Source organism: Paramisgurnus dabryanus, chromosome 1 (assembly GCF_030506205.2).
Source record: "Paramisgurnus dabryanus chromosome 1, PD_genome_1.1, whole genome shotgun sequence".
NCBI lineage: Eukaryota > Metazoa > Chordata > Actinopteri > Cypriniformes > Cobitidae > Paramisgurnus > Paramisgurnus dabryanus.
Window position 1 is genome coordinate 47,795,240 of NC_133337.1, and position 26,900 is coordinate 47,822,139.

Here is a 26,900-nt window from a genome sequence, read left to right on the forward strand (position 1 = left end):
AACTGCAGAGGTAGTTTTTTTCCTTCTTTGTTTAGGATAGGATAGAAGTATACACTGTACCACAAGTCACAAGTTTGGACAAGACTTTGGTGTCTTTGTGATCTCATAAAAGCCTTTAGATAAATATTAAAATGCTTGAAACTAGTTTTGTAGAGCAATACAGACTGTGTACATTCTTAAAAATTAAAAGGTGCTTAAAAGAGTCTCTAGAACGTTTTTCCAAAGCACCATTCATGCAAGTTTGTGGATGTTAAAGGGGACATTTCACAAGACGTTTTTAAGATCTAAAATAAATCTTTGGTGTCCCCAGAGTACGTATGTGAAGTTCTAGCTTAAAATACCATATATTTTTGGTGCCGTGTTTGGGTGCAAATGAGCTGATCTCTGCACTAAATGGTAGTGTTGTGGTTGGATAGTGCAGATTAATGGGCTGTATTATCCCCTTCTGACATCACAAGGGGAGCCAAATTTCAATTACCTGTTTTTCACATACTTGCAGAGAATGGTTTAGCAAAACTAAGTTACTGGGTTGTTCTTTTTCTCATTTTCTAGGTTGAAAGAGACAATGGGGACCCAATTATAGCACTTAAACGTGGAAAAAGTCAGATTTTAATGATATGTCCCCTTTAAAAGTTTTTTATGTAAGTATTATGCCCCAAAAAAGAACCTTTTAGGAACGTTTAATGAATTTGTCTGCACAATCTGGGCACTCTCAACCAGCTTCACAAGGAACCCACCTTAGACATTTTTACACTTCATCTTGTATGCTTATTCTTCACTACCAACTCCAAATAAATTAGTAACATCTAATCTAATTTCAATCATCTCAAGTTTATTCCTGTGGCAAATTTGGTGATGCACTGCATTAACAGTATAAAGGTTGTGGGTTTGATCCGCAGGGAACACACACTAATAAAACTGATCAAATAAATGAAGGCATTAATAAATTTAGGCATAAGCTTTTCAGCCAGAAAAATAAAAAAATACAACTGATTTCTTTATAATCTTTAGTTCAATATTTTAGTTTTGATCATACACTCTAAAAAACAAACGGTGCTATATAGCACCAAAACAGTTGCTTTGGATCATAACGATAGAAGAACCATTTTTAGTGCCATATAGCACCGGTGAAGAACCAGTGAAGCACCAGTGAAGCACCAGTGAAGCACCTGTGTAGAACCATATAGTGCTATGTAGAACCATATGTGGTGCTATATGGCCCCTATATGGTTCTACACTGGTGCTTCACTGGTGCTTCACTGGTGCTTCACTGGTGCTTCACTGGTTCTTCACCGGTGCTATATGGCACTAAAATGGTTCTTCTATCGTTACGATCCAAAGCAATTGTTTTGGTGCTATATAGCACCGTTTGTTTTTTTAGAGTGTATTATAATAAAAATGTTTAAAAGTTTAACATTTATTTTATAGGCTTTTGTTTGGCTTAAAGGGATAGTTCACCCCAAAATGAAAATTCTTTCATTATTTACTCACCCTCATGTTGATCTTAACCTCTGCGGGTTTCTTTATTTTGTAGAACACAAAAGGAGATATTTTGATCATAGATGGTAAGCAAGCATACATTTGATGGTATGACGTTATCGTCATTTATCAAGATGAAGATATCTTCTTTTGTGTTTAACAGAATAAGGAAACTCATACATGTTTTAAACAACATTAAAGTGGGTAAATGATGACAAATTCTTTTATTTTTGGGTGAACTATCCCTTTAGCAGTAAACATTTGTGTTTCTGAAATGTTAATCTTCCCCGAGCAGCCATTTCAACATTTATCAAATTGTCTGGGAAGTATCAGCACACAATTCTTTGCTTTTATCTTTTAATCTCTCTTTCTCTCTCTCCCAGTTTCTCTTCCTCTTGTGTAATTTCCTTTATACAGTCAGCCCACTCTGGTCTCTTTTGTAAGCCTTATTTTCTTGCCTTTAGTCCTCTTGTTTTGATTCATTCCTCTCTCTTGGATGCATCAATGCTCCTCCCTCCGTTCTCCTCCCTTTCTGTACTTTTTCTTGGCTTCTCGTGTCATGCTGAGTTTGTGGGACGTTTTAAAAATATTGACAGGCAGAAAAGTTCTCAGAAGCATCCTCAGTGCAATAACAGAGAATTGAGCGGAGCTTCTGTGGACCCTCAGGTTTGGATCTGCCAAGATAAAGGTAGGGCACATCACTTGGTTGATTTATCTAAACAACTTACTGTCCCCTTGAGTGGTTTTGGATAGTACATTGGTATTGATAGAAATGCATGAAACAGCTGTGTGTCTTATTTATAATAAAACCACATGGATAATACACAACTGCAAGTGCAACAATGTGCAAAGAGAAAATTTGATCCAGGTGAAAACACAATATACCTTAGTAACTTCAACATGCTTGGAGTGTATTTCCACTTTAAGAAATAAGTTTTCTGACATTTTTATAACATAAGAGTTTGAATGACAGCCAGGTATGTTGCATGCATGTTTTTTGGTAGATCATTCATACATCTTTATAGATACACTGTGTGAAGTAAAAATGGCAACAGCTATAAAATACTAAACCATAATTTCAGCTTCTCTCTTGCATAAAGTGCATGCGTGCATGTCAGCTGTTTAAAAAAATCAAACAATTCAGCGTTCTCCATTGCGACTGTCTTTCTTAATGACATTTTGTGTTTTGATGAATGACAGCAATTTTAAGATAATCTTTGGTTCAAATAAGCCTGGGAATGTGTAGATATAAATTTTAACAGCAGGTGCATGGAAAAATAAAATGGCTGGACTGAATGTTATTATATAAAATAACACCCTCATATGGTTTTGATATCTCAGTGTAATGAATACTACTTCATTCTGCTTGCTAAGGCTCACACCCTGTCCCTGAGGAAAATCTACAAAATCATGGGCAATTTAGAAAATTTCATAGAAATGAATTTAAATTTTTATAGCTTTTGATTGTCCAAGGAAAGATTTACAGTGTTTCACAGTGCCAAGTGCAGGATCAGAATCTAGGACAGGAATTTTTGAGGCATGCCATCACAAGGCCAAGTTCAAATTGCCTCATCTGCTACACACAGAGAGCAGTGGCACATAACACATTTCCAAACAAAACAATCAATGTTATGTAATGCTGTATAGGGTTTCATTGCATATTTTTGGACAGATTTGTCCCCTTCTAAAAAAATCTATATGCTTATACAGGATTTATATTTTTAGTTAACATGCAAATAGTATTGACCTAAAACATTTTCATTTTTATACCTCATCTCCAACTGCATGTCATATACAGACATTTCACAATTCAATCAATTCCCAATGGATAAAATCAAGTCCATCCCTACAATTCCACTGAATATCCTGTTTTTCTCAATTCATTTTCACTTTGCATAACTTGCTGCATTTTTTCCTCTCAAAACCCTTCTTTAGTAAACCGAACTATGGAGGCTGTTTCAGTTAAGGCAAAGTGGATTATATGTGTCTGACCTCAGTGTTGGACTTCAAAGTGACCGCAAAGACTGTCTTAGCTTTGATGTCAATTCCAGCATGCAATCCTGCTATGTTTTGTATTTATAGTTCAAGGTAAAATGTATTGTATCTATTAGTAATTTATACCTAAAACAATGTTTTTAATATTTGTTAAAAAGTATGCAGTATATACTGTAGTATACACTGCCCAGTGTTCAGTAAGTAGCCTAAGTTTGCATTCCTGTGTAAGCCCACCACATTCAGCTGCCCTATGTTTGTTTTGTCTGCATGAACACATTCGAAAAACCAAAACGAAAGGACGTGTTTTCACATTTTCCTCTGTTCTGAAATTAAAATTATTGCAGTTTCTTCCCAAGATGACTTAATATTTAGTGAATAATCAGAAGGTGTAATCTTGGTTTGGTACATACCCATTCCATGTAAGAACAGGGGAAATACCTGTTGGTACAGGTACTGTATGTAATGTCAGTTAACGCTTGCAAACCGTTCACCCCCCGAAATTGTGCACTTGGGGGTTTTAGACTTCAAGTGTTTTATTCTCTTAGAGAAAGTGTTAAAAGTTTTCTTTTCCTTTCAAGCCATTTGAGACCTGCAAAGTTTATGCGTGTTTATGTATCCGAGTGTACTTTCAGTTACTTTAATAATAAATTGGATGTTTGTTTACTCTGTAGATACAGTAGATGTTCTTGGCTGTGTCCTTCAGGTTCACTTACATTCCCCGGAGTTTATTCAACTTCCTCTGCAAAATTTCTATCATGAAACATGCCTCAAAGTTGGCGGGATTTTAAACTCAAAGCAAGTCAGGCCAAGCATACACTTGGCACTACAGATAAAGCTACACTCTTAAAATTAAGGGGCTTAACAGGGATGCCATAAAATAATCATTTTTGGTTCCTTAGAGAACCATTCATTCAAAGGAAAATGATTCTTCTGTGGCATCATGAAGCACCTTTATTTTTAAGATTGTATCTGGTATCACACTGAAATGGTGCACATACCAGGGGTTTTCAATTCTTCTTCTTCGGGGGCCAGATTTTAAAATTGTAAATATGATGCGGGCCATACATTTACCCCTATTTTTACCTGCTTTTTTACTTTTACCTATTATATATAATGATAAAAATAATATATGTTATTATAACTATTTCATATTTAATTACTCATAGTTTCTTTTTAATATTTTAAAAACAATTGCAGCTTAACATTGAACATTGCACAAAAAAAGTGCAAGTGTAAATAATCAACAAATATTTTTGTATAGCACTATGCTTAAACTTTTTTGTTTATAACCGTTAAACTTTCATAAAGTGTTACATTTCAAGTAATGACTAAAACTGCACTTCCTGTTTTCTCTTTGAATATTTTAAAGATATATAGGCTAAACCGCCTCTCCAGTGTACACTACATTTGGACACGACTGTCGGAGTAATGAGATTCCAGTTTAATTGTAAATCTGTCAGGAACTGTAGACGAGGAACAGAGAACCCAAGCGCAAACGATATCGGGGAGTGAACACAGAACATTACATGAAACATGAAAACAAAAAGCCCACGAGGGGGCAACACTACATAAAACATGATATACAAAAATACAGACACAACTTGATTAACCAGACTAAAACTAAACTGAAGAACAGCATGACATACATTAACATGGCACGAATGAACACAATGATCCAGCACTAGACAAGAGGAGCTTAAATAGGGAAACTAAACGAGGGCAACACAGGTGCAAGGGATGAACTAATAATGAATAATTAACAGGGAGAACAAGGGGGCGGGGCCTAGAGACGGGACACCAGAGGCCATGCCACACTTAACAAGGCATGAACCTCCACATGAAACAAGAGACTGTCAGAACTCTGCCACCACAATAAAACATAAATATAAAACAGACTCTCGTGGCAGAATCCTGACAGTAGCCTCCCCCAAAGGAGCGACTACCAGACGCTCCTCAGGGGAACACACAAGACAAGACCAAAAACACTAAACAAAACAAACATGAGTCCATGGGCACACAAAACAAAGTCCATGAACCAAAGTCCGTAGTCACAGCTCCACGGGACAAGTCGACCGCGAGAGCTGTGCGGAACAGGAAAAACTGCGCAGGTTAGGCGGCTCCGGCCGCGCTGAACGCGCAAGCTTCTGCGGCTCCGGTCGCGCAGGACGCGCTGGCTTGGGCAGCTCCGGGCGCGCTGAACGCGCTGGCTTGGGCGGCTCCGGCCGCGCTGAACTGTGCAGACTGGGCGGCTCCAGCTGCGCTGGCTTGGGCGGCTCCGGCTGCGCAGGACGTGCGGACTTGGGCGGCTCCGACTGCGCTGGACACGCTGGCTTGGGAAGCTCCGGCCTCGCTGGACGCGCTGGTCTCGGCGGCTCCATCCGAGCTGAACGTGCTGGCTTCGGGGGCTCTGGTCGCACTGAACGTGTTGGCATCGGCAGCTTCGGCGGCGCTGAACGCGCTGACATCGGTGGCTCCGGCGGCGTTGAACGCGCTGACACTGACAGCTCCGGCGGCGCTGAACGCGCTGGCTTCGGTGGCTCCAGTCGCGCTGGCTTCGGGAACATCGACCGCGCTGAACGCGCTGGCTTCGGCAGCTCCAGATGCGCTATACGCGCTGACTTCCCCGACATCGCTGCTGGGTTCAGTTGTGGCTGGATCATTCTGTCAGGAACTGTAGACGAGGAACAGAGAACCCAAGCGCAAACGATATCGGGGAGTGAACACAGAACATTTATTACATGAAACATGAAAACAAAAAGCCCACGAGGGGGCAACACTACATAAAACATGATATTCAAAAATACAGACACAACTTGATTAACCAGACTAAAACTAAACTGAAGAACAGCATGACATACATTAACATGGCACGAATGAACACAATGATCCAGCACTAGACAAGAGACAAGAGGAGCTTAAATAGGGAAACTAAACGAGGGCAACACAGGTGCAAGGGATGAACTCATAATGAATAATTAACAGGGAGAACAAGGGGGCGGGGCCTAGAGACGGGACACCAGAGGCCATGCCACACTTAACAAGGCATGAACCTCCACATCAAACAAGAGACTGTCAGAACTCTGCCACCACAATAAAACATAAATATAAAACAGACTCTCGTGGCAGAATCCTGACAAAATCCATGTCAATATGGGAGAGAAGCTCATTTCAGCGCATGTGCCTTAAAATCTACAAATATATTTATAGTTAATAATTAACTTATTAATAATCAATTGTTTTTAAAGGATTCCATTGTTTCTGATAAAGTAAAAAAAAAAAGGATTAATAATTTTCATCATGATTGGAACACACTGAAATACATTAATTCCGGTTGCCGTGTCACATACGGTGTCTTTTTTAATGCTCAAATTGGATCCGATAATTATGCACCCGCAGATGGTTAGCACCCCATGCAGCCCCTTTCCGACTCTTCTTCTGGTTTATCGGCAGTAGAAAGGTAAAAGTCACCATGCTGATTTTAATTCAGACACAAATGACCGTGGGGCCAGATAAAGGTGAATGGAGGGCCACATTTGGCCCGCAGGACGCCAGTTGACTAGCCCAGATATATACTGTAGTGGGTTGTCTGTAGTGTTTAAAAGCGCACACCAGACATATGTGGGCTTCAACGGTGCATGACTAGCGACAGATAAGCTAAATATTTAGTAAGCTATGGTCAAGAATAGGTCCTGTTTGGTCAAACACAAAAATTCGAGGTGGCAGCACATAAATTCTGTAGCCAACTTTATTTAAAATCGTGATGAACTGTTTATCTTTGGTCACTGACCTCAGACAGCAGAATTTAGAGTAGCGTTACATGCACCTGCACTCTTAAAAATAAAGGTACTTTATAGGTTTTTCACTGCGATGCTTGAAGCATTTTTTTCATGCATTTTTATACCTTCTTAAACAACCTTTTGTGAGACAGAAAGGTTCTTCAGATGTTAACGGTGCTTTAAAGAACCATTTAGACAGAAAAGGTTCTTCTATGGCATCTTGCAGCACCTTTCTTTTTAAGAGTGTGGTGAGCCTCGCCATACATGTGATCCAGAACCGAACACAAGAGCAAAAGGACAAAGAATTGGCTGACCTGTATACACACCAGATTTAGCAGCATCACTGACCGCATGCCACATAACTTGTGTTTCCAGTTACCAAACATAAGCCACACCTTATGGATCAGACAGGCCACAGCATGCCTTTAAAAGCACTGGTTATTAAACACAGTTGACATTTGTCACAACCCTTTTTATACTATAAAGTACCTTTTTGAATTTGATGAATTCATCCTTCTATGGCATAGTGAAGCACCTTTATTTTTAAAAGTGAAGTTGAGAGAAGGGATTTGATTTCAGTCACCTGTTTGTACAGATATAATCCAATCCACTTCTGTCTAATTTTGTATTTATAAGATGTGTTTTGAGACCCACCACAGCACATTCAATTCAACCATCAATCATGCACATATGGGATTTCATAAGAAGTTAGCCTCCAGTGAAGCTTTTTTTTGTTTGTTTTTTGGGCCATTTTTGCCTTTATTGGATAGAGGAGATGACAGGAAAGTATAGGGTGAAGAGAGGGGTATGGGATTGGCAAAGGACCTTAAGCCGGGATTCAAACTCTGGTCGCCAGAATTGCATCTGCACCATTCGACCTCTAGTGAAGCTTAATGGCCAAATCTGGTTACTGTAGATGACTGATCAAAGCGGCTGAATGTTTATGTATTTAACCTTATTTTAGAGATGGCACAGTACAGTGGGTTAAGGGACTTTTAAATGTTGCAAAAGTAGGATATTTATGATTTGGAGTGTGGTGTTCTCTGGAGAGGAAGGGAGCAAAAACACTCTCAGCTTATATAATAAGCGTTTCTAAAGGTCAGCCCAAATGTTGCTAAAGCCAGGAAGGCTTGCTTTGAGCTAAATGAGCTCTCAATGATGTTTTGTACGTGTAAACATAACCTCACGACCCCAGCATCCGCAGGAAGGAGAGGGATTCTCAGGCCGGGATATCAGATGTGAGTCCGTAAACAAAACTAAGCATGAAAAAGACGATAATCAAAGAAACGGCAGCAAAGACCGAAAGGGAAAAATCTGAAACAGATTAAAGAGACTTTACGAATTAGACACACAGAACAGCAGCTGTTAGTCTGTTGGAACCAGAAAAAAACTTTTTTTTTAAACATTTGTCTTACATTTCGTACATGTTCCTGAATAGCTCAGTGGTAGAGCATTGCGTTCGCAGTGGGATTGAATTCCCTCCCCAAATGTATACCGTGTAATGCACTGCAAGTCCCTTTGGACAAAAGCATCTGACAAATGCACACCCAAAAGTTTGAGAACCACTCATTACTGTGATACAGACTGCAGTGGAGTCTGGAGTCATTTGAATATTTCTTTAGAAAGACTGGGCCAAAAGTGTCATACCACTAGTGTAAATACTTCCACATTATTTTGCTAAATTTTCATTTACTGCAAATATCAACCCAGCAACATCTGCAATTCAGTGGAAGCACAGAAATCTGAATGTTTTCATTTTTAGCATTGGATTAGTGGCCAAGAAACAGTGCAAAATATTTTGCAATGTGTGTATGTAAAAGGATTTATATTGCCTTAATATGAACAATTTAAGCTGAACAGTATACAAATGTCAAGTGTATGAACCATTGAACCATTTTTTTGCATGTACACCACAAACTTTTTGTGCATTTTTAAAAAACTTAATCAAGCATAAACTCTCCACAATGAGTTAAGGATAGTCCACTTTTTACACGTATGTTTAGGGTTAGGTAGGTTTGGGGGTTGGGTTAGAGTGAAAAACAGGGGTTCTGGCTAGATAGGACAGTGTTTCCCAACCTTTATTCTGCCACGGCACAGTTTTGATAAGTAAAAAAATCATACGGCACACCACTTTCACAATAAGCATTAACAGATCTGCATAAACCTGTATTACAATGCTTAAATGACTTGTTAAACTTAAATATTAAAATGTATTAAACGTATTTAAGTTATAATGTGAAACTTGATCTTGCTTTGATGAACACAAATGATATCCTGGCTGAAATTGAGGACAGTGACACATGCAGCTGTGACCAACTCAGCAACCTGGTAGCTAGCTTGGAGCGCTTTTTCAAAGAATGTGGCAGTGTGCCGCGGCACAGTGGTTGGGAAACACTGAGATAGGATACAACTATGGCCTAAATCTTGTGAAATGTTGGATTTATGGTTAGGTTTGGGGGTAGGTTAGGATGATTTTTTTATATTCAAAACAGTTGCTACACATCAAAAAGTCCCTGGTGTTAAATTAACACTGCTCAGTGTTTATATAGGTCCACACTACTAAGTGTTAATAGCTGCAATCTGTGACTTTATCCTCTCTATCACAATCTGTTTGAAATCTTACTTGTAGAGTTATTTATTTAACTTAGGTTTATATTTTGGCTTAGTTTTAGTTAAAGTCACCATTATGATGATCAGTGTTTGTTTTGGTTAAAGTCACCATAATGGTGATTAGTGTTTGTTTTAGTTAAAGTCACCATTATGGTAATCAGTGTTTGTTTAGTAAAAGTCACTATTATGGTAATCCGTGTTTGTTTTAGTTTGACTCTTGACTCTTTACTCTTGATTTTAGCCTTCATTTCAACATGATTTTAGCTGTCATTTTTTTCTGGATGCTATAACTTTATGTATTTAAAACATGTTTGTTGTGGCCAAAAAAGAAGACTGTAGTACAATTCTATGGTGGTGGTTAGGATATAATGTAAAGCATTCTCATCTAAAAAACTGATTTACTATTTTAGTGTTTGCTTACTCACCAGAAGTATTTTTTCTGTAAATAATGTGATACTAAAGTATGATATCTGGCACTCTCAAATCAGTTTGTCATTCGGAAGAATATTGGAACACTGTACAATAAAAAAAAAAAAACGTCTAATTTAGACAGTATGGATTTTAACAATGGTGACAATAAAATGAAAAGCTTCATGCTGCAACGCATGCTGGGTATCAACAAATTACAAATCTCACCCAGAACTCCCAGAATTCACTGCGGCATGAAAAAATCATGACTATTTTCTTTGTCACCATTGTTTTGATTCATTACCTGAGTCTTGATATTTGTTTAAATTACACCATGGTTATTTTTTATCTATACATTGTTTCGAAATCTTCATGAGGGTGCTGGATCTCATATTGTAGTATCGCATTACTGAGAGAGAAACACACTTCTGATGAGTAAGCAAACACAAAATGAACAAATACATTTTCTAGATAATGATGTTTGACATTATGTATCAACCACCATAATAGAATTGCAACATGGTCTCTTCTTCACCATAACAAATATGCTTTAAATACACAAAGTTATAGCAGCCAGAAAAAAACGAACAAACTAAAAGTCAAGAGTCCAAACAAACACTGATCACCATAATGGCGACTTTAAATGAAACAAAGCCTACATCTAAACCTAAGTTAATAAATCACTTTACAAGTAAGATGTAAAACGCAATTTTAGGTTTCAAACAGAGATGGTAATAGAGAGGATAAAGTCACAGATTTTTGTAACACTCTGTAGGACCTATATAAGCACTTAGTTTTAATTTCCCATTGAGGATTTTTTGGTTAAAATGCAAATAATGCATGATTTACTATCACCATGAACAGGATTGAGGTAGAAGTGATCCTGAATGACAGTCAGAGACTTCATCACCTGATAGTAGTTGAACACAGCATGTAAATCTGTCAACAGATGTGACACAACAACACACCTGTCACGACAAATCACATTTGATATAGATTTTTGGGCACCACATTGTCAGTGTTTGCATTTTAATTGTGTGACCATAATATATAAATATATTTAATGATGTCATGTCTTAGATGGCTCTGAGAAGTCTGGTTCTGCTGATGGTCGTGTTTACAAAATGGACTGAGCCATATGTAGCCACAAACCAAGATGTGGACAGATATGAGCGTAGAGATTATCAAAGAGCCACAGAGCACTACAGAGATGGCAGGTATGTGTTTATCTACATCTATTAATCAATCCCTCTATTTATCCTATCAATAATGATATATAGAGTTGATATTGATGGTGATCAGTAACATTTCCTTTCGTATTGTGAATCCAGTGGTACTGAATGCAAGCGATGCTGTGATCCTGGAGAGAACCCTCCTCAATACCCACAGTACAAAGTTGTGCCACATATAAATGTCACCATCCTAAAAGGTACAAAATCTGCATACCATAAACATACTGTACAGCTACACTTTTAAAAATAGCGGTGGTACATGATGCCACAGAAAAACCAATTTTGGCAGTATTGCCTTTAGTTATAATTGTGTACAACCATGTCAGTCTAGATGAAGCTCTAAGTAGAATAGTTAACTGTCAGTGAAGGATATAGGTCAGGACTGGTTAATCACATGCTGCTTCGCCGCTGCGGGCAGGAAAACGTTCACCACTAAGAACAAACCACTGCAGAAAACGTCTCTATGGGACGATCTGCATAAAACTGCAAAAAAATGTCTGCCAGATTGACGCCATCTACAAAAACAACTACAACAGACAAACAAAATGATTATATATAATTTGAGCTTAATCATTTTTAATTTTTACATTTGAGAAACACATCTAATATGAGAAACACTCATATGAGGATTCAGAAAAGTGGGACATCATGAATTAAGAATGTAAAAAATGTATCCCTCCTTTTCTTTCCTTTTAGGGGAGAAGGGAGATGCCGGAGAGAGAGGAGCTTATGGGAAATCAGGCAAGACAGGGCAAACTGGACCCCGAGGGCCACATGGCATTAAGGGCACTAAGGGAAGTTTGGGGTCCCCCGGTGAACCCTGTAAGTCCTACTATGCTGCATTCTCCGTTGGCCGCAAGAAAGCCCTGCACAGCAACGATTACTACCAGACCCTGATCTTCGACACCGAGCTCGTCAACCTGTACGGCCATTTCAACATGTTCACCGGAAAGTTCTTCTGCTATGTTCCAGGCATCTATTTCTTCGCTTTGAACGCTCATACCTGGAACCAGAAGGAGACGTACCTGCACATCATGAAGAATGAGCAGGAGATGGCAATCCTATATGCTCAACCCAGCGATCGCTCCATCATGCAGAGCCAGAGCATCATGCTGGAGCTGGAGAGAGATGATCAGGTGTGGGTTCGGCTTTTTAAGGGCGAGCGAGAAAACGCTGTGTTTAGTGATGATTTTGACACGTACATCACGTTTAACGGTCACCTCATCAAAGCCAAGTCTGAAGGCTGATCAAAGTTAAATGTATGGGCGGTTAACCTACAACATTGATGGACAGCAATGATTTTTATACAGTAGCATTGTGTATTATATAAAACAATTTCTTGTTATTTGTTTAGTAATGATTTTATAGTATTTTACATGGTACCTGAAGAGAAATCTTGATCTTCACAGACCACTTTCACCAGTGTTTGGAGTGGTGCTATTTTATGAATAGGAACGGCAGGAATTGTTGTACACTGTCAGAAAAAATTGTAAAAAAATTCACTGGGGCTATCCACACTATTCCTACGCCCCATGACGCTTTGTGCGAATTGTGGGTGCGACTTCCGGCGCATACTGTCACTGGACCAGAGCCGGTGATTTCCATGATGATTACGGTCATAATTTCATGTATGAACCAGTGTAAGGAGGAAATTAAGAAGTGTCCTGATACATCAAGATATATTCAATCGTTTCATGTTGTTCCTCGGGGGCGACGGATCTTCAATGTGCAAATAAAAGCACAGAGACATGCCGTATCTCTACAGTGGGACAGTCAGTCGAGTGTTTAATACATGGAATATACAGAGACTTCTTGTTTTTAAACGTTTCAGGTGATGGTTTAAAATGTCACAACTGTCCCTGGTGTGAGGTTTTTTTAAACGGCAATTTTTAATCGACTTATCGAGTTTTTATGGCTACACATCAAGCTTCACGCGATCCGACAGCAGCAGTAACTTATGCTTCTCATTCAATACAATGTAAGTTATTTAAACAAACCATAATTAACATATTAAACTCCTATTACATGTTTTCAGTTTTCGTTTTATGAAAATATTATACAGTAAATAAGACATGAGCTTATGAAATTATTTGCTTAAATAATTCATTTAAAACACAACAAAAGTAACGGTATGCGTAACACATCACGAACTATTATAAACATTAACTAATAAGCAGTTAATGTCGTAGGCTATATATTATGTACTGTAATCTCATTTTTGTAATAATATATAGGCCCTAGTAGCAGAATAAATAAATCAGCATATTTTTATCTGCATAATATGTTGTTTTTGAATAATTATTGTATTTATTGTTCACTGTCAGTTTCTATGAAAGGTTTTACTGGATGGATGTGTGGATACAGTTAATAGATGCACGTGCGCCACATAAACATTCAGTTCTTGAGCGTGTATTACAGTTAAAACAACCGTTTTGTAAAGGTTTACTGCGTTTGTATCATCTATTATGTTAACCCCTAACTGCACAAATTATGCCGATCTTCCTGGATTTCATAATAAGCATTAAAATGCCAGTCAAAACGGCAGACTCGTATCCCTCGCAATAGGACTATTATTAGCTGTAGTGGCTCACCGGAAGTTTTACCCATCTGAGCTCAAGATGGCGTCGCCCGCATTTACCTCAGGAATAGTGTGGATACTCTTTTTAAAAAATGTTCCCCTTTATGCCCAATTTGAGTACCTATTGGTACCAAATAGTGCATATTAGTACCTCAATGGTATGTTAGTACCAAATGTATACATACGGTGGCAAGAAAAAGTATGTGAACCCCTAGGAATGAACTGTTTTTTTATAGTGATTGGCCATAAAAATGTTATGGCCAATCTCTGAAGAAAACCAATTCATTCCTAGGGGTTTACATACTCTTTTCTTGCCACTGTCTCTGTACTTAAATCATACATATTAGGATCTTTTTATAGAGAACTACTGACCTATTGACAGCCTGGGTCCGTTTTTAAGCATTTTTCTGACAGTGATAAATCCAAAGACAGCGGCATCATTTACTCTCAGAAAAAAACCCCATACAAAAGTTGTCACTAGGACGATACGCTTTAAAAAGGTCCTAATATGTACCATTATGGTACAGATATAAACCAGTGTTTATACCAATGTGTACCTTTTTGCACTTTTAGGAACAAAAATTTACTTTTTAAAAAGGTATCGCCCCAGTGAAAACTTTTGAACCTTCTTGTACCTTTTTCCTGAAAGTGTTCATTAATATATGTAGACGTTCTTTAGATGTTAGTAAAATAAATAGCATAAACATAGACACTACCTGGTCAAAGGTACAGTATGTGGACATGTTTAACTACTGTAGTTCTCCATATTCAAAACTACAGTATAGCACACAGTGGCATTTTCTATAGATTTTCAACCTTGCTATAAAAGTCTAAGAAAGGGTTTTTGTTCATGGGAGTCCAAGTATACTTTAAACAAGTACACTGTAAATAAATTTAATTTAATACTGAACAAACTGTTGCCAGTAAATAACATAAATGTAAAATCTACAGTAAGTATTACCCAGTAATACTGTAATTTCTACAGAATTTTTTTTACAGTGTATACTTTTAGGTATACACACAAGTGTGTACACATATGTGAGTGAAAATAAACCTCAGTATTCATAAAATGTCAGAAAATATACTGAAAAATGTATTAATGTTTTTTGGTTATAATCTATAGTCTGAAAGTGATCCTTAAGCTTTTTCTGTGGTGCTAAGAAACTAACAAAAATATAGGAATTATGATTTAATGAATTGAAAAACAAAATGGTGCATTTTCACATCGACATGTATGTAGTACAATTTCATGAAAAAAGTTAAAACACTACTTGATTTAGGTTAAATCGTTTAGTAAAATAATATTTTAAGAGCTCAGATGCACAGCTAAACTCCAACTCAATCAAAAATGAGATAATGATATATTAACCACATGCTCTCGGCACGGTATTATATGTTCAGCAAATACTTTCGCTTTAAATCTGCTTAATCCTGGACGCAGGACATTCAGAAATACCAGTTTGTTGGCAGAATCCGTTAAACACCATGGTGGACAAACTAGACAACCCAAATGTGGAAACAACATGGATCACAGCGCCCCCTAGTGTGTGGTTCAGTTTCTTTATTTTTACCTTTTGGAATTGTGACTTTCATCATTTGCAATGTTTCTAGTTGCATATTTAATGACTTTGCAACTATTTACTATGTCTTATACAAAGAAGTGAATTTTTTTAGAAGTGAAAGTTTTTGCTAAAGCTTGCATGCGTTTTTTTAGCGAAAGACAATCAAATTTGTTAAATACTAATGAAATGACTAAAGTGACATTTGTGAGAATAAGGCATATCAATTACTGACTAATAACCTTTTCATTGCTATTCAAGTAAAATTACTGAACCTAAACATAGATAAGAAATGCTCAAACAGCATCTGAACTCTATATTTGAAGTCACATTATGAGCAGCCATGTTTTGTAAGAACTAAAATTATGTTAATCCACCTTGATGGTGCATCTGAATATGTAAATGTAAATTTTGTATAAATTAATGTATCTAGTGATTGAATCCAGTAAGACACTATATATTAGTGCATAAGGAACAATACCATGGATTTGTTAATAGTGAAAGAAACCAATTTTTTGAAGCCAAGGTACAGTAAATATAATTATGATTATACTGTGGAAAAAAACTCTCCCTGCCTTGAACACGGCTAAAGTAAATACCATGAACTGGATAGTAAACCAAAACATCTTTAGAAACATTTGCCACCCTGAACTCTGGTTTATCATGAAAGGAACAGAAAAATTCAGGAACGAAAATACATTTTGTTATTGTTGTAGTTGTTGTAAATGTTTTTGCTCTGTGAATTGCTATGAAGCTAATCATTTTGCCGACCAGTCATTACAACACCCACACGGGTCTTTACCAGTCAGTATAATGTTAAAAAATAAAATAAATTAAAAGTAACTTACTTTTTGTAAATGTTTTATTAACTATTTGTATATTTGCCTGTTGGTTGTCGCATAATTTCCAAGGGCCTAGGTGGCCACAAACACTATCCAGAGGAATGGCCGATCTTCCAACACCATCACAATTCAGTTTAACATGTTACACTAAAAAAACTAAAAAATTGTTTTATTTTGTTCTGCTAATATTAAAACCAAAATGAAAAATTCTGTCATCATTTACTGACCCTCATTTTGACGGATCATGAGCCCCATTCACTTCCAAAGTAGTTTTTCCTACTATGGAAGTCATGGGGCTCATGATCGTTTTGGTTTCAAACATTCCTCAAAATATTTTCTATTGTGGTCATCAGAACAAAGAAATTTATACAGGTTTGTAACAAAATGTGGTTAAATGATGACAGAATTTTCATTTTGGGTGAACTACCCCTTTAGACACACATTAGGTGATTACAAATTAGCTGAGAAATTGTTTTTAAAGTGGTATTTATTTTTATTCTTACTTTAATGTCATACTTTTTATACTTTAATACATCACACTGTTTTTTGTGTGAACAGATATATAAACATACACAAAATGGCCAATGAATGACTTAATAATAAATACATAAATTGCACAAAGCTTTTTAAGATTGCTTGTGTTACTCTGAGGGCTCTATCTTACACCCGGCGCAATGCAGCGCAATGCGCGACGCAAGTGTCTTTCGCTAGTTTCCACCCTAATTTTCACGTTTAGCGCCGCGTTGTTTAAATAGCAAATGCATTTGCGCCCCCTTTTGCGCCCATGGGCGTTCTGATGTAAAAACGAGGTGTGTTCAGGCGCATTGTTGGCGCGTTGCTATTTTGAGGCAACTAAAATAGACTACGCCATTGACCAACAAAGACCTGGTCTAAAGTCTAAAGTCAATGGCGCAATGTGTTTTATGTTATTTAAAGAGCGCATTAGTAAAATGCGCCTATACACGGAAGGACAACGCGGGTTTGCTTATCACAAGGTACATGAATGCGCAGCAGCACAAAAATGCTTTTAAATATGAAAGATTAAAGGATTGAATGTAAAAGATTATTATTGAGTCTCTTGGACATAAATGAGGACTAATTATGAGACGTTAGAAGGCGCAAAGAGCTGCTTCACCTGGTAAGTAAATAAATGCTTTGCTTTGAACAAATGCGTCTGTTTTTAAATGTTTTTTTTAATGCTACCTCACGGATTTATTGTATATGATGACTCTGTACCTGCGGATATGGTGAGATGAGAAACATTTTTAAGTAATGCTTAAAAAAACTCTTTGCTAAAAAAACGCTGTCCAAAGTGCTGAAACGTGAGGAGAGCCGTTTGTAAATTCTTTATCTCCTGTTTGTTACAAATAAAGTATTTTTAGAGTACAAACCTTATCTTACATACTTGTAAATTATTTTTTGATGATATTGGATAGCCATACATTTAAAGCAATTACAAGCCTGCTTTTTACTTCCATGACTAAAAGAAAACAGGTTTTAAAGGTTTTAATAAAAAAATAAAAATTTCAATACAAGTGAAAAACAACACAATTATTTAACATTAATCTTAAACTGGGAATCTTCTTCCTCCGCTTAGTTTTTCAGTTTACAAAGTCCGTCATCTAAATAGGGATTAGACATAACGCCAGCGCAACTGGCTTTTAAAGGGGATGAGAGCTGTGACTCTCATTGGTTTATTGCACGTTACGCCCAAAATACTCCCATTACAATAGGACCTACCCTTTTCGACCATGCGCTCGGCGCAAAAACCATTTTTCCCGTCGTTAAATTAGCAAAAGTGGATTCGGACACGCCCATTTAGACGTTGCGCTGTGCGCTTTAGACAATGCGCTTAGATCGTTAAAATAGGGCCCTGATACTCTTGGTCTGTATGCAGAAACATTTTGTCGCCCTCTTGTGGTAAAACTTGCTTATTGTCTGTAGGTTCCAATGAACTCATTAAATCAGGTTTGGCTCAATATATGTGATAGAGAACCAAAATCTATCCATCCTCTAATGTACTCTGCTTAATCTACTACAATTTAACAATTCAATTATTTCTCTGATATAAGTTTGTACCTAAACAAGTATCAGGGTTGCCTGTACGATTCGTTTGGTTTTAGTTGAATTTATGCAGCCATTTAAATTGAAGAGAATTATTCAAAAGTTAATGACCCAAATACTGTCCAGAAAAATGACTGCATTTACACTCGGCAGTCGCCAAAATCATTTTAAATGAAGGCTATATTTTATGCAAAACTACAGGTACTGCTTTAATTGAGGCTATGAAATGCATTGACAGGCAATGGATTCAAAGTTTGTCCTGTCCATTAAATAGCAGTAGGTAAATGCTGCTGATGTGAGCTGCCTTAGTGATGGGTCTTTATCTGGATGGGCCATCAAATGATGGTGTGTGTGTGTGTGTGTGTGTGTGTGTGTGTGTGTGTGTGTGTGTGTGTGTGTGTGTGTGTTTATGCCCTTTTAGCACACTCAACCGAACATCCCCACTTTCTAGCACTTTAGGCACCCTTTTAAGGTGTCACCCGAGAGTGCTTTTCTTTTTAACCAGTTAAGCTAACACTGACTCAGTACAGGACAAGTCACATATTCACTGTGACAATTGATGTAGAGACAGGGCTAGGCAGTGCTGCATTTGTGTATGTGTGTGTGTAAATGTGTATGTCTATATAACGTTGCTAATGGTTTGGCAACGTAAAACGTCTTTTAACCATGCCAATAAAGCTTGTTGAATCTTGAGAGAGGCGAGGGAGTGAAAGAAAGAAAGAAAGAAAGAAAGAGAGAGCAAGAGAAAGAAAGAAAGAGAGAGAGAGAGAGAGAGAGGTATGCTAGAAATAAAGAGGGATCGCTCATGAGATGTGAAGCAGTGAGCTTCTGCTCATCCAGCACTATGTTGAACAGATTTATGTTTGGCTCCTGGACTTGGCTCTGAACTAACCTCTCAAATTAGATTTTCAGCACAAGTCCTGGAGCTCTGCCATTGATGCACTAGCACGGGCGAACGGCAAATATTACATAAGGAAGAAAGAAAATAAACGACAACATTTCTTTCCCTTTTCTCAAATCTGCTTCTTTCGCCGCCTTGATGAAGATGTGAAAAATGATTTACGAAGCTTTAATCAGCAAGCCAAGAGCACAGACGGATAAATAAGCCATGAAAATGGATTACGAAGCTCCAAGTAATTAACACAGACTCTGAGGAAATCTCAATGCCAAGCAAAATCCAGAACCAGAGAGAAAGGCCCGGGGAAAAAAAGTGGGGTTTGCTGGATGGAAATCTGAGATTCATCAGCCAGATATCACAGGCTCAGAATGAGACTCTAAATCCACTGTGCATTTGTGGCCATGTGGCTTCCTATCTTCACGCTTAGCCAGGTCATCATTGTAAATAAGTCGGTTCCTAATTAATTAGGCAGTTGGAAGAGAGGATAAACGATATGGATGAAGTGAATAAGAGGGACGATCCTCTGCTTTAAGATCTGAGATCGAGCAAGGAAGCATGCAAACATTAGCAGATGCTTTTATCTCCAATGACTGTACAGAATAACAGGGAATTTGACTTACTTTCTATAAAAGACATCATTTTCAATACTTTTTTCTATACAAAAAAAGGAAATGTTTACTGGGGCCGACAGTCTACTAAAAAAGACAAAACACCAATAAAAGTCCAATGTGCACTTAGGAGCATTCAAAAGTTAAGAGTTATTGGACTAAAATGTTTCTCTGAAGGCCCATAATGTTTGAAATACATGTTTAGACAGAAATATAATATAATATAATATAATATAATATAATACAATATTGACAGAAATTAAAGAACAAAAGCTGTCACTGAGAGGTTCCCTTTCAAAAGGTCATAATACAGTATCATTTAAGTACAGTTATGCAACTTTGATGTACCGATAAGTATTTTGAATTACCAGTATTTATCTTTGAGGTACTATTATGCCCCCTTTAAGTACATACCGCATACCGTTTAAAAGGGTACCGCCCCACTGACAGATGAATTTAATGTAATATAATATAATATAATATAATATAATATAATATAATATAATATAATATAATATAATATAATATAATATAATATAATATAATATATAATGTAATGTATTATAGTATAGTATAGTGTAGTATAGTGTTCCTGTATAGCTCAGTGGTAGAGCATTGCGTTTGCAGCGTGAAAGGTCATGGGTTCGAACCCAGGGAACACAAGTATGGATAAAAATGTATAGCTTGTAATGCACTGTAAGTCGCTTTGCATAAAAGTGTCTGCCAAATGCATAAAACAGTGGTTCCCAAACTTTTTCAGTGTGTGGCCCCCCCTTGTGTAGGGTGCTTTACCTTGCGGCCTCCCAAAGAAAATTTTGTGACAAAAAACTGTTCTAAAACTCAACATTTTAATAAAAAAACATTAAATGATACAAAAAAGTAGTGCTTTTTTTAAGTTTAATTACACAGAATTCATGATAAATAAATGTTTTTCATAAAATGTCATAAAACTGGGGCCCCCTGGCACCATCTCGCAGACCCCCTGGAGGCCCCGGCCCCCAGTTTGAAAACCACTGGCATAAAAAATAGTGTTATGCAATCATTTATACAAAAACAAGCATTTAACTTGGTGTCAGGTTTAACAACATTAATGTAAAATTGTAAAATATTGGCCAGAATAATGTACAGATTATTTATAAAGATAAGGCCCAGAATAGCCCAGACCTAAAGAAACTGCACATTAATAAAATATAGCACAGTATTTATTTTTCTTCACATTTTTTATTCTCAAAATAATTCCCATAGTTTCATCCGTGTTATTCCCACTTTGGAGGGCATTTTATATTTCCAAAATGTGGATCCCATGAGTGGACACATAATGTAAAGACAGGTCTGAATAGTTTTTCTATTCCGAATAAAAATACTGTAGGATGAAGAATAACAGGGTAAGCAGGGTGAATTCTTGTCTTTTTAAAGGAAACACTATCGTTTTCAATATTTTACTATGTTCTTATCTCAACTTAGACAAATTAATAAATACCTATCTTTTTACAATGCGTGCACTTAATCTTTGTACAACGCGTCTTGAATTTGTTAGCATTTAGCCTAGCCCCATTCATTCCTTAGGATCCAAACAGAGATGAATTTAGAAGCCACCAAACACTTCCATGTTTTCCCTATTTAAAGACTTACATGAGTCAATATTACTGCGCCTGAGGTCGAAGTGCTGCACACTAAGTGCTCTTTTGCCATACAATATAGTTTTAATTTTTATCAGCTTAAAAAAAGCACCACTTTTATTTTGTGGCACCATACTTACTCGTATAACTACTCATGTAACAGTCTTTAAATAGGGAAAACATGGAAATGTTTGATGGCTTCTAAATTCATCCCGGTTTGGATCCTAAGGAATGAATGGTGCTAGGCTAAATGTTAACACATTCACAACGCGCTGTACAAAGATTATGTGCACGCATTGAAAAAATAGGTATGTATTAATTCGTCTAAGTTGAGGTAAGAACATAGTAAAATATTGAAAAACGGTGGTGTTTTCCTTTAAGTACTTGGCCTGCTTTAAAGGGGTTTATGTTAAGTGAGACACTTTATCACGATATCTCTTTGTGTACAGAAGGTCACACTCAGGTATACATAAATCTGATTTGTGATTCTGCTTGTGGAAAGCGTCATTGAAATAGAAGCAGACTGCGATCAGTATCACTTTAGTTTCAGCGTCGAGTATCTACAAAACTCAAGCTCTGGTAGTTTTACACACAAACTCTTTGTTTAATAATTGATGAAAAAATCTATCTTAAGGTGAATTCCCTTAGCAAATCCCGCAGATCTTTTTTTCTTCAACGCAAAAACTTGCATACTTTTGGAATGCATTTAAATCCAAACTTTCCGAGTGAATGTCCATTGGGCCTACACTGATGCAAACCGTTGACTCCCTCAGAACGGTTTGTTTTCTTCCTCGAATTTGTGCTCTATTCTGTATATTTGCTCTGCGTGTGCATTGTTGTATTTGTTGATTTCCCTCCAGTCATCTGAGATCTTCAATCTTTCGTTTTCATTTCCCACCTCAGTTTTCTCTCAGACACGGGGGTCTGCTTGTCTCTTACACCCCTGCCCTCCTGATTCTCTGCCTGACAGCCCGTGCCGTCAGTAAGTGACCTCTTCTGACTTCGCACTTCATTGCAAGCCTCTACGAAACTCTCCATCTCTCTTTTATCATTGCCACCGAGTTACGGAGGGGCGAGAAAAGCAGAGGAAAATAAGAGAAGATGGAGCTAAAAGCTCAGTGCAGCTGTACCCCTTTTCCATCACTCTTTAGCTATTTAACGGTCATTACCCTTCCCAAGCCTCACTTGGAGACAAGCTAAGCACTTTTAGGAGGAGGGAGGACAATTTGTGTTCTGCTGTGGTTGCTCACCTGTCTACTGTTAGTCCTTGAAGTCCTTCACCGATGTGATACCATCTGCTTTCATTGGATGTTGAGTGTCATCAGTTCCCAGTTCGCACACAGTAAAGGCAACCCAGAGATCGGTGGATGCTGTAGTGGATGCTGCAGGTCTGTGCCCACCCCGTTTAATTTTGCCATCGGGAAAAAGTTTCAATGAAGCAAACAATAATAGGAAACAGATCAGCCCGCTTGTTACCCACAAGGAATAGTCTACTCATTTTCAATATTAAACTATGTTATTACCTTAACTAAGAAGAGTTGATACATCCCTCTATCATCTGTGTGCGTGCACGTAAGCGCTGGAGCGCGCTGCGACACTTCGATAGCATTTAGCTTAGCCCCATTCATTCAATGGTACCACTCGGAGATAAAGTTAGAAGTGACCAAACACATCAACGTTTTTCCTATTTAAGACGAGTAGTAATACGAGCAAGTTTGGTGGTACAAAATAAAACGTAGCGCTTTCTAAGCGGATTTAAAAGAGGAACTATATTTTATGGCGTAATAGCACTTTTGGGAGTACTTCAACTCGCCTGAAAAGTCCGCTCCCCTTCTCCCTCTCATAATGGGAGAGGGAGGGTGTTACTGCGCCGAGTCAAAGTACTCCCAAAAGTGCTATTACGCCATAAAATATAGTTCCTCTTTTAAATCCGCTTAGAAAAGCGCTACGTTTTATTTTGTACCACTAAACTTGCTCGTATAACTACTCGTCTTAAATAGGAAAAACGTTGATGTGTTTGGTCACTTCTAACTTTATCTCTGATTGGTACCATTGAATGAATGGGGCTAAGCTAAATGCTATCGAAGTGTCGCAGCGCGCTCCAGCGCTTACGTGCACGCATACAGATGATAGAGGGATGTATCAACAATTCTTAGTTAAGGTAATAACAAAGTTTAATATTGAAAATGAGTAGACTATTCCTTTAACCCATTAGGGAGTGATCAAATGTGTCTCATGCATTAATTGAAACCAATGGACTGATGATAATGAGTCTGTAGTGAATGACATTATGATTCTGAGTCCATCTCACTCCTGAGAGTAACAAAATGTTGCTGTTTATTTACTGGAGAAAATAAACAAGTAAAAAAAGTATTTGCACTTCCTGTTAGTGCATTGCATTAGCAATGCAAAGGTCATGGGTTTGATTCTTGTATCTAACACAACGGTATATATTCACACATTATTAAGTGTGCACTGCATGTCTTAAAAAGGCCAGAAGATGGCACACTTGCCTGTTAAGTCCTTTGCAACTGCTGGTGCTCAACATCAAACCGTTCGGAGAAGACAGTGTCATGCCTACATACGTATGTCTGCCTAATCGCAGATGTGCTCCATACACACCGGTCCTTGTGAACTTTATAGATATACTAAAATGGTCAGTTTTAATAAACAGTCTTGGCGTGAAATACACAACTTGGGTTGTGTACATGAACCCATCCACCACGCTACACCATCTTTAATACACCTTTGTTCTCAGTTAATGCTTGACTAAAAATCAAAACCAGTAACGTTTCACCGCTGTCACACCCGGTCAGAATCAAACGCCTCATGAAGATAGATGAGATAAGAAGATATTTGATCCAAGATTGAATGCGGTTCAGACACGCACCAGCTCGGTTTTACAAACCCTGATTATAGCTGCCAATCTCAGGAGATACAATAAACAGTCTGTCCATGAAATGAAACACAGCGGTAAATGAAGGCCTATACCGTATCTCCCCATGCACCACCGACATGTGTGCAACATTGGATTAATTGCGGCAGACAGCTGTATTAGTTAATCTTGCGTGTACCGCACTCATTTAAAATTCCTTTAATCTGAAAAATGCATTCGATTTAAAATGCAGTCAATAGGCAACTACGGGAACGTTTAGGTTAAGCGGTGTATACAATAAGTGACAGTTTCAATCCGGTTGAATTCCCCTCTCACTGCAGGCCGCGTCGACCGATTCGGCTAAAACCCCTCGGGTCGGTAAGCCTATATAAATGGCGATGCACTAGATGCATATCCAGTGTCTGGGTCACAAGCAATATCAATTTTTAATCCGACTGCATGTTTATTAACATTTGCCAATATATAATAAAAAGTCCACCTCCGAAGCCTGCTGGCGACATGAATTTTTAATTGTGAAAGTACCTAATGCACTCCTGCATTTTTAAACAAATTCTTGTGGGATTAATTTTTATATTGGGTTATTAGACACTAAAGGCTGAACTTCTGCTTGCCTTTCCCACGAGACGGGACGAGAAATATGCGTGATGTGCGTGCAGTTTTCACCTTTAACTGCTCCTCTGCGTCCCTTAACATCACAATCGAAACAGTCAACAGCGGGCCAGTGTTGCAGAGCGTTACTTTTAAAAGCTGCATGTTAAAATATTGCTCATATATAGTCAAATAAATATGCGTACACCATAGGCTACAAAAGTGTAATTGCAGAAAATTATGTATCATACAGTTAATGGCCAATAATATTTACAGTATTGTCCCAAATGATGTAGGCTACTACACAATGCACTATATATACCCGACTTTGCAGTACTATCGTCCCAAATAGACACTTAGTCTGTGTAAAGTCAGATATTAAATGTGTTCTCAGTTTGTCACCCCACAGTAAAAGGGTGATTCTTGCAAAATTAGACTTATGAGGTGCCATAAAACATTTTGATAAAAAAGTAAATGCTATCAAAATAAGAAGCATACAGTTACAAACATCTCTTCATGTACTATTTTGCACATGATTTCAAATGACATCATACAAACCAATTTGGTTGTTTTTTCCACATTTAAGGGGAACATTTTCATTACCGCAATGTGTCCATGACTGGATTTGGGTTATTTGACGTGAAAATATTTATAATTAAAAGAGAAAAAAAAGCTTCAATGCATGTTATACTATAAACATTTACAGTAAAGAAACATGTGGTATTTGGTGATCGTTGGTAAATGTAAAAACAATAATTAGGAATATAAATGTGTTCAAGACCAATTTTCTCATCCTCCGCAACCATTTTCAATCATTTTTTAAGCCCTCGAGGAACTAACATTAAAAAAAAATTGTTGTAAGGGACATAATTGACTGTGACACTCAAGATGGCTACCAGGTAAGCAGTTCTTATTTTTTCTTTATAGATAAATTTTGTGTCGTCATAGTACCTAGACAACTTTTTAGTTCTCATTACCAAAACATGAGTTTGTAAATGTATATGTTCATAACAATGTAAATAATTATATAGGAAATATTTTTTAAATCCTCAAAAAATAATGGTTATAGTAAGTTCAGACCTTAATCTTATATGTGCGGGAAAAAAAATAGGCTTCAAGGGCTTTTTAAAAATTCTGATGCTGAACACCTACCAAATATAGATTTCGTGAGAATCACCCAAAAGTGTTATTAACCACACAGACAAATGTAAATGGCGAAAAAAATGCCATTTAATTAAAATAAGTTATCGAAATTCTCTACTCTCAAATGGTGGTGGCGTATCCGCTGTTTGCGCTGAAACCATGCCCTCTTGCGGAAAAGCTGCCAGTCTTACGAGATTTTTGGTTTCTGAGATATTGGTTTTACAGGCGGAGCTTACATAAATATTTATAAACTTCCACAATCTATTAGATGTGCTGCAAGGGCGTCACATTATTTTTAAGGCGCATGCTCGGGAAGTTTATGAATACTCGCGAAAGCTCAGCCCAATGAAACCGAATATCTTAGAAACCAAAAATCTCGTAACACCATCTCTCTAAAATTTTAAATACCGCTACAACCTGAACGGATTGTCTTGATTGTGTTATCTCCGTGGCTTCAGTGCATCTTCAAGTAACTGTTTTAGCCCCGCCCACAAAATCCTTAACTCAAATGGAGAAAAACTGTTTAACGGTGTAACTCCACAATTGAGTATTACATAGTTAACTACATAGTTTATGTAATGTGTTTTAGCAATTCATTTCTAACA

General features: G+C 37.5%; 1 protein-coding gene across 2 annotated transcripts; it reads left to right on the forward strand.

Moving 5' to 3' along the window:
- The first annotated feature begins 1,621 nt into the window (after positions 1-1,621).
- c1qtnf1 (C1q and TNF related 1) lies at positions 1,622-16,484 on the forward strand. 2 transcript variants are annotated; one of them, XM_065262963.2, is made up of 5 exons: positions 1,622-2,167; positions 3,415-3,567; positions 11,349-11,485; positions 11,600-11,697; positions 12,197-16,484. In XM_065262963.2, the coding sequence occupies exons 3-5, from the start codon at positions 11,349-11,351 to the stop codon at positions 12,745-12,747; spliced, it is 786 nt and encodes a 261-aa protein (XP_065119035.1). In that variant the 5' UTR covers positions 1,622-2,167; positions 3,415-3,567; the 3' UTR covers positions 12,748-16,484. The 2 variants fall into 2 exon arrangements, with proteins under 2 accessions (XP_065119035.1, XP_065119034.1); XM_065262962.2 differs by lacking the exon at positions 3,415-3,567 and having other exon boundaries at positions 1,925-2,167.
- The last annotated feature ends 10,416 nt before the right edge of the window (positions 16,485-26,900 follow it).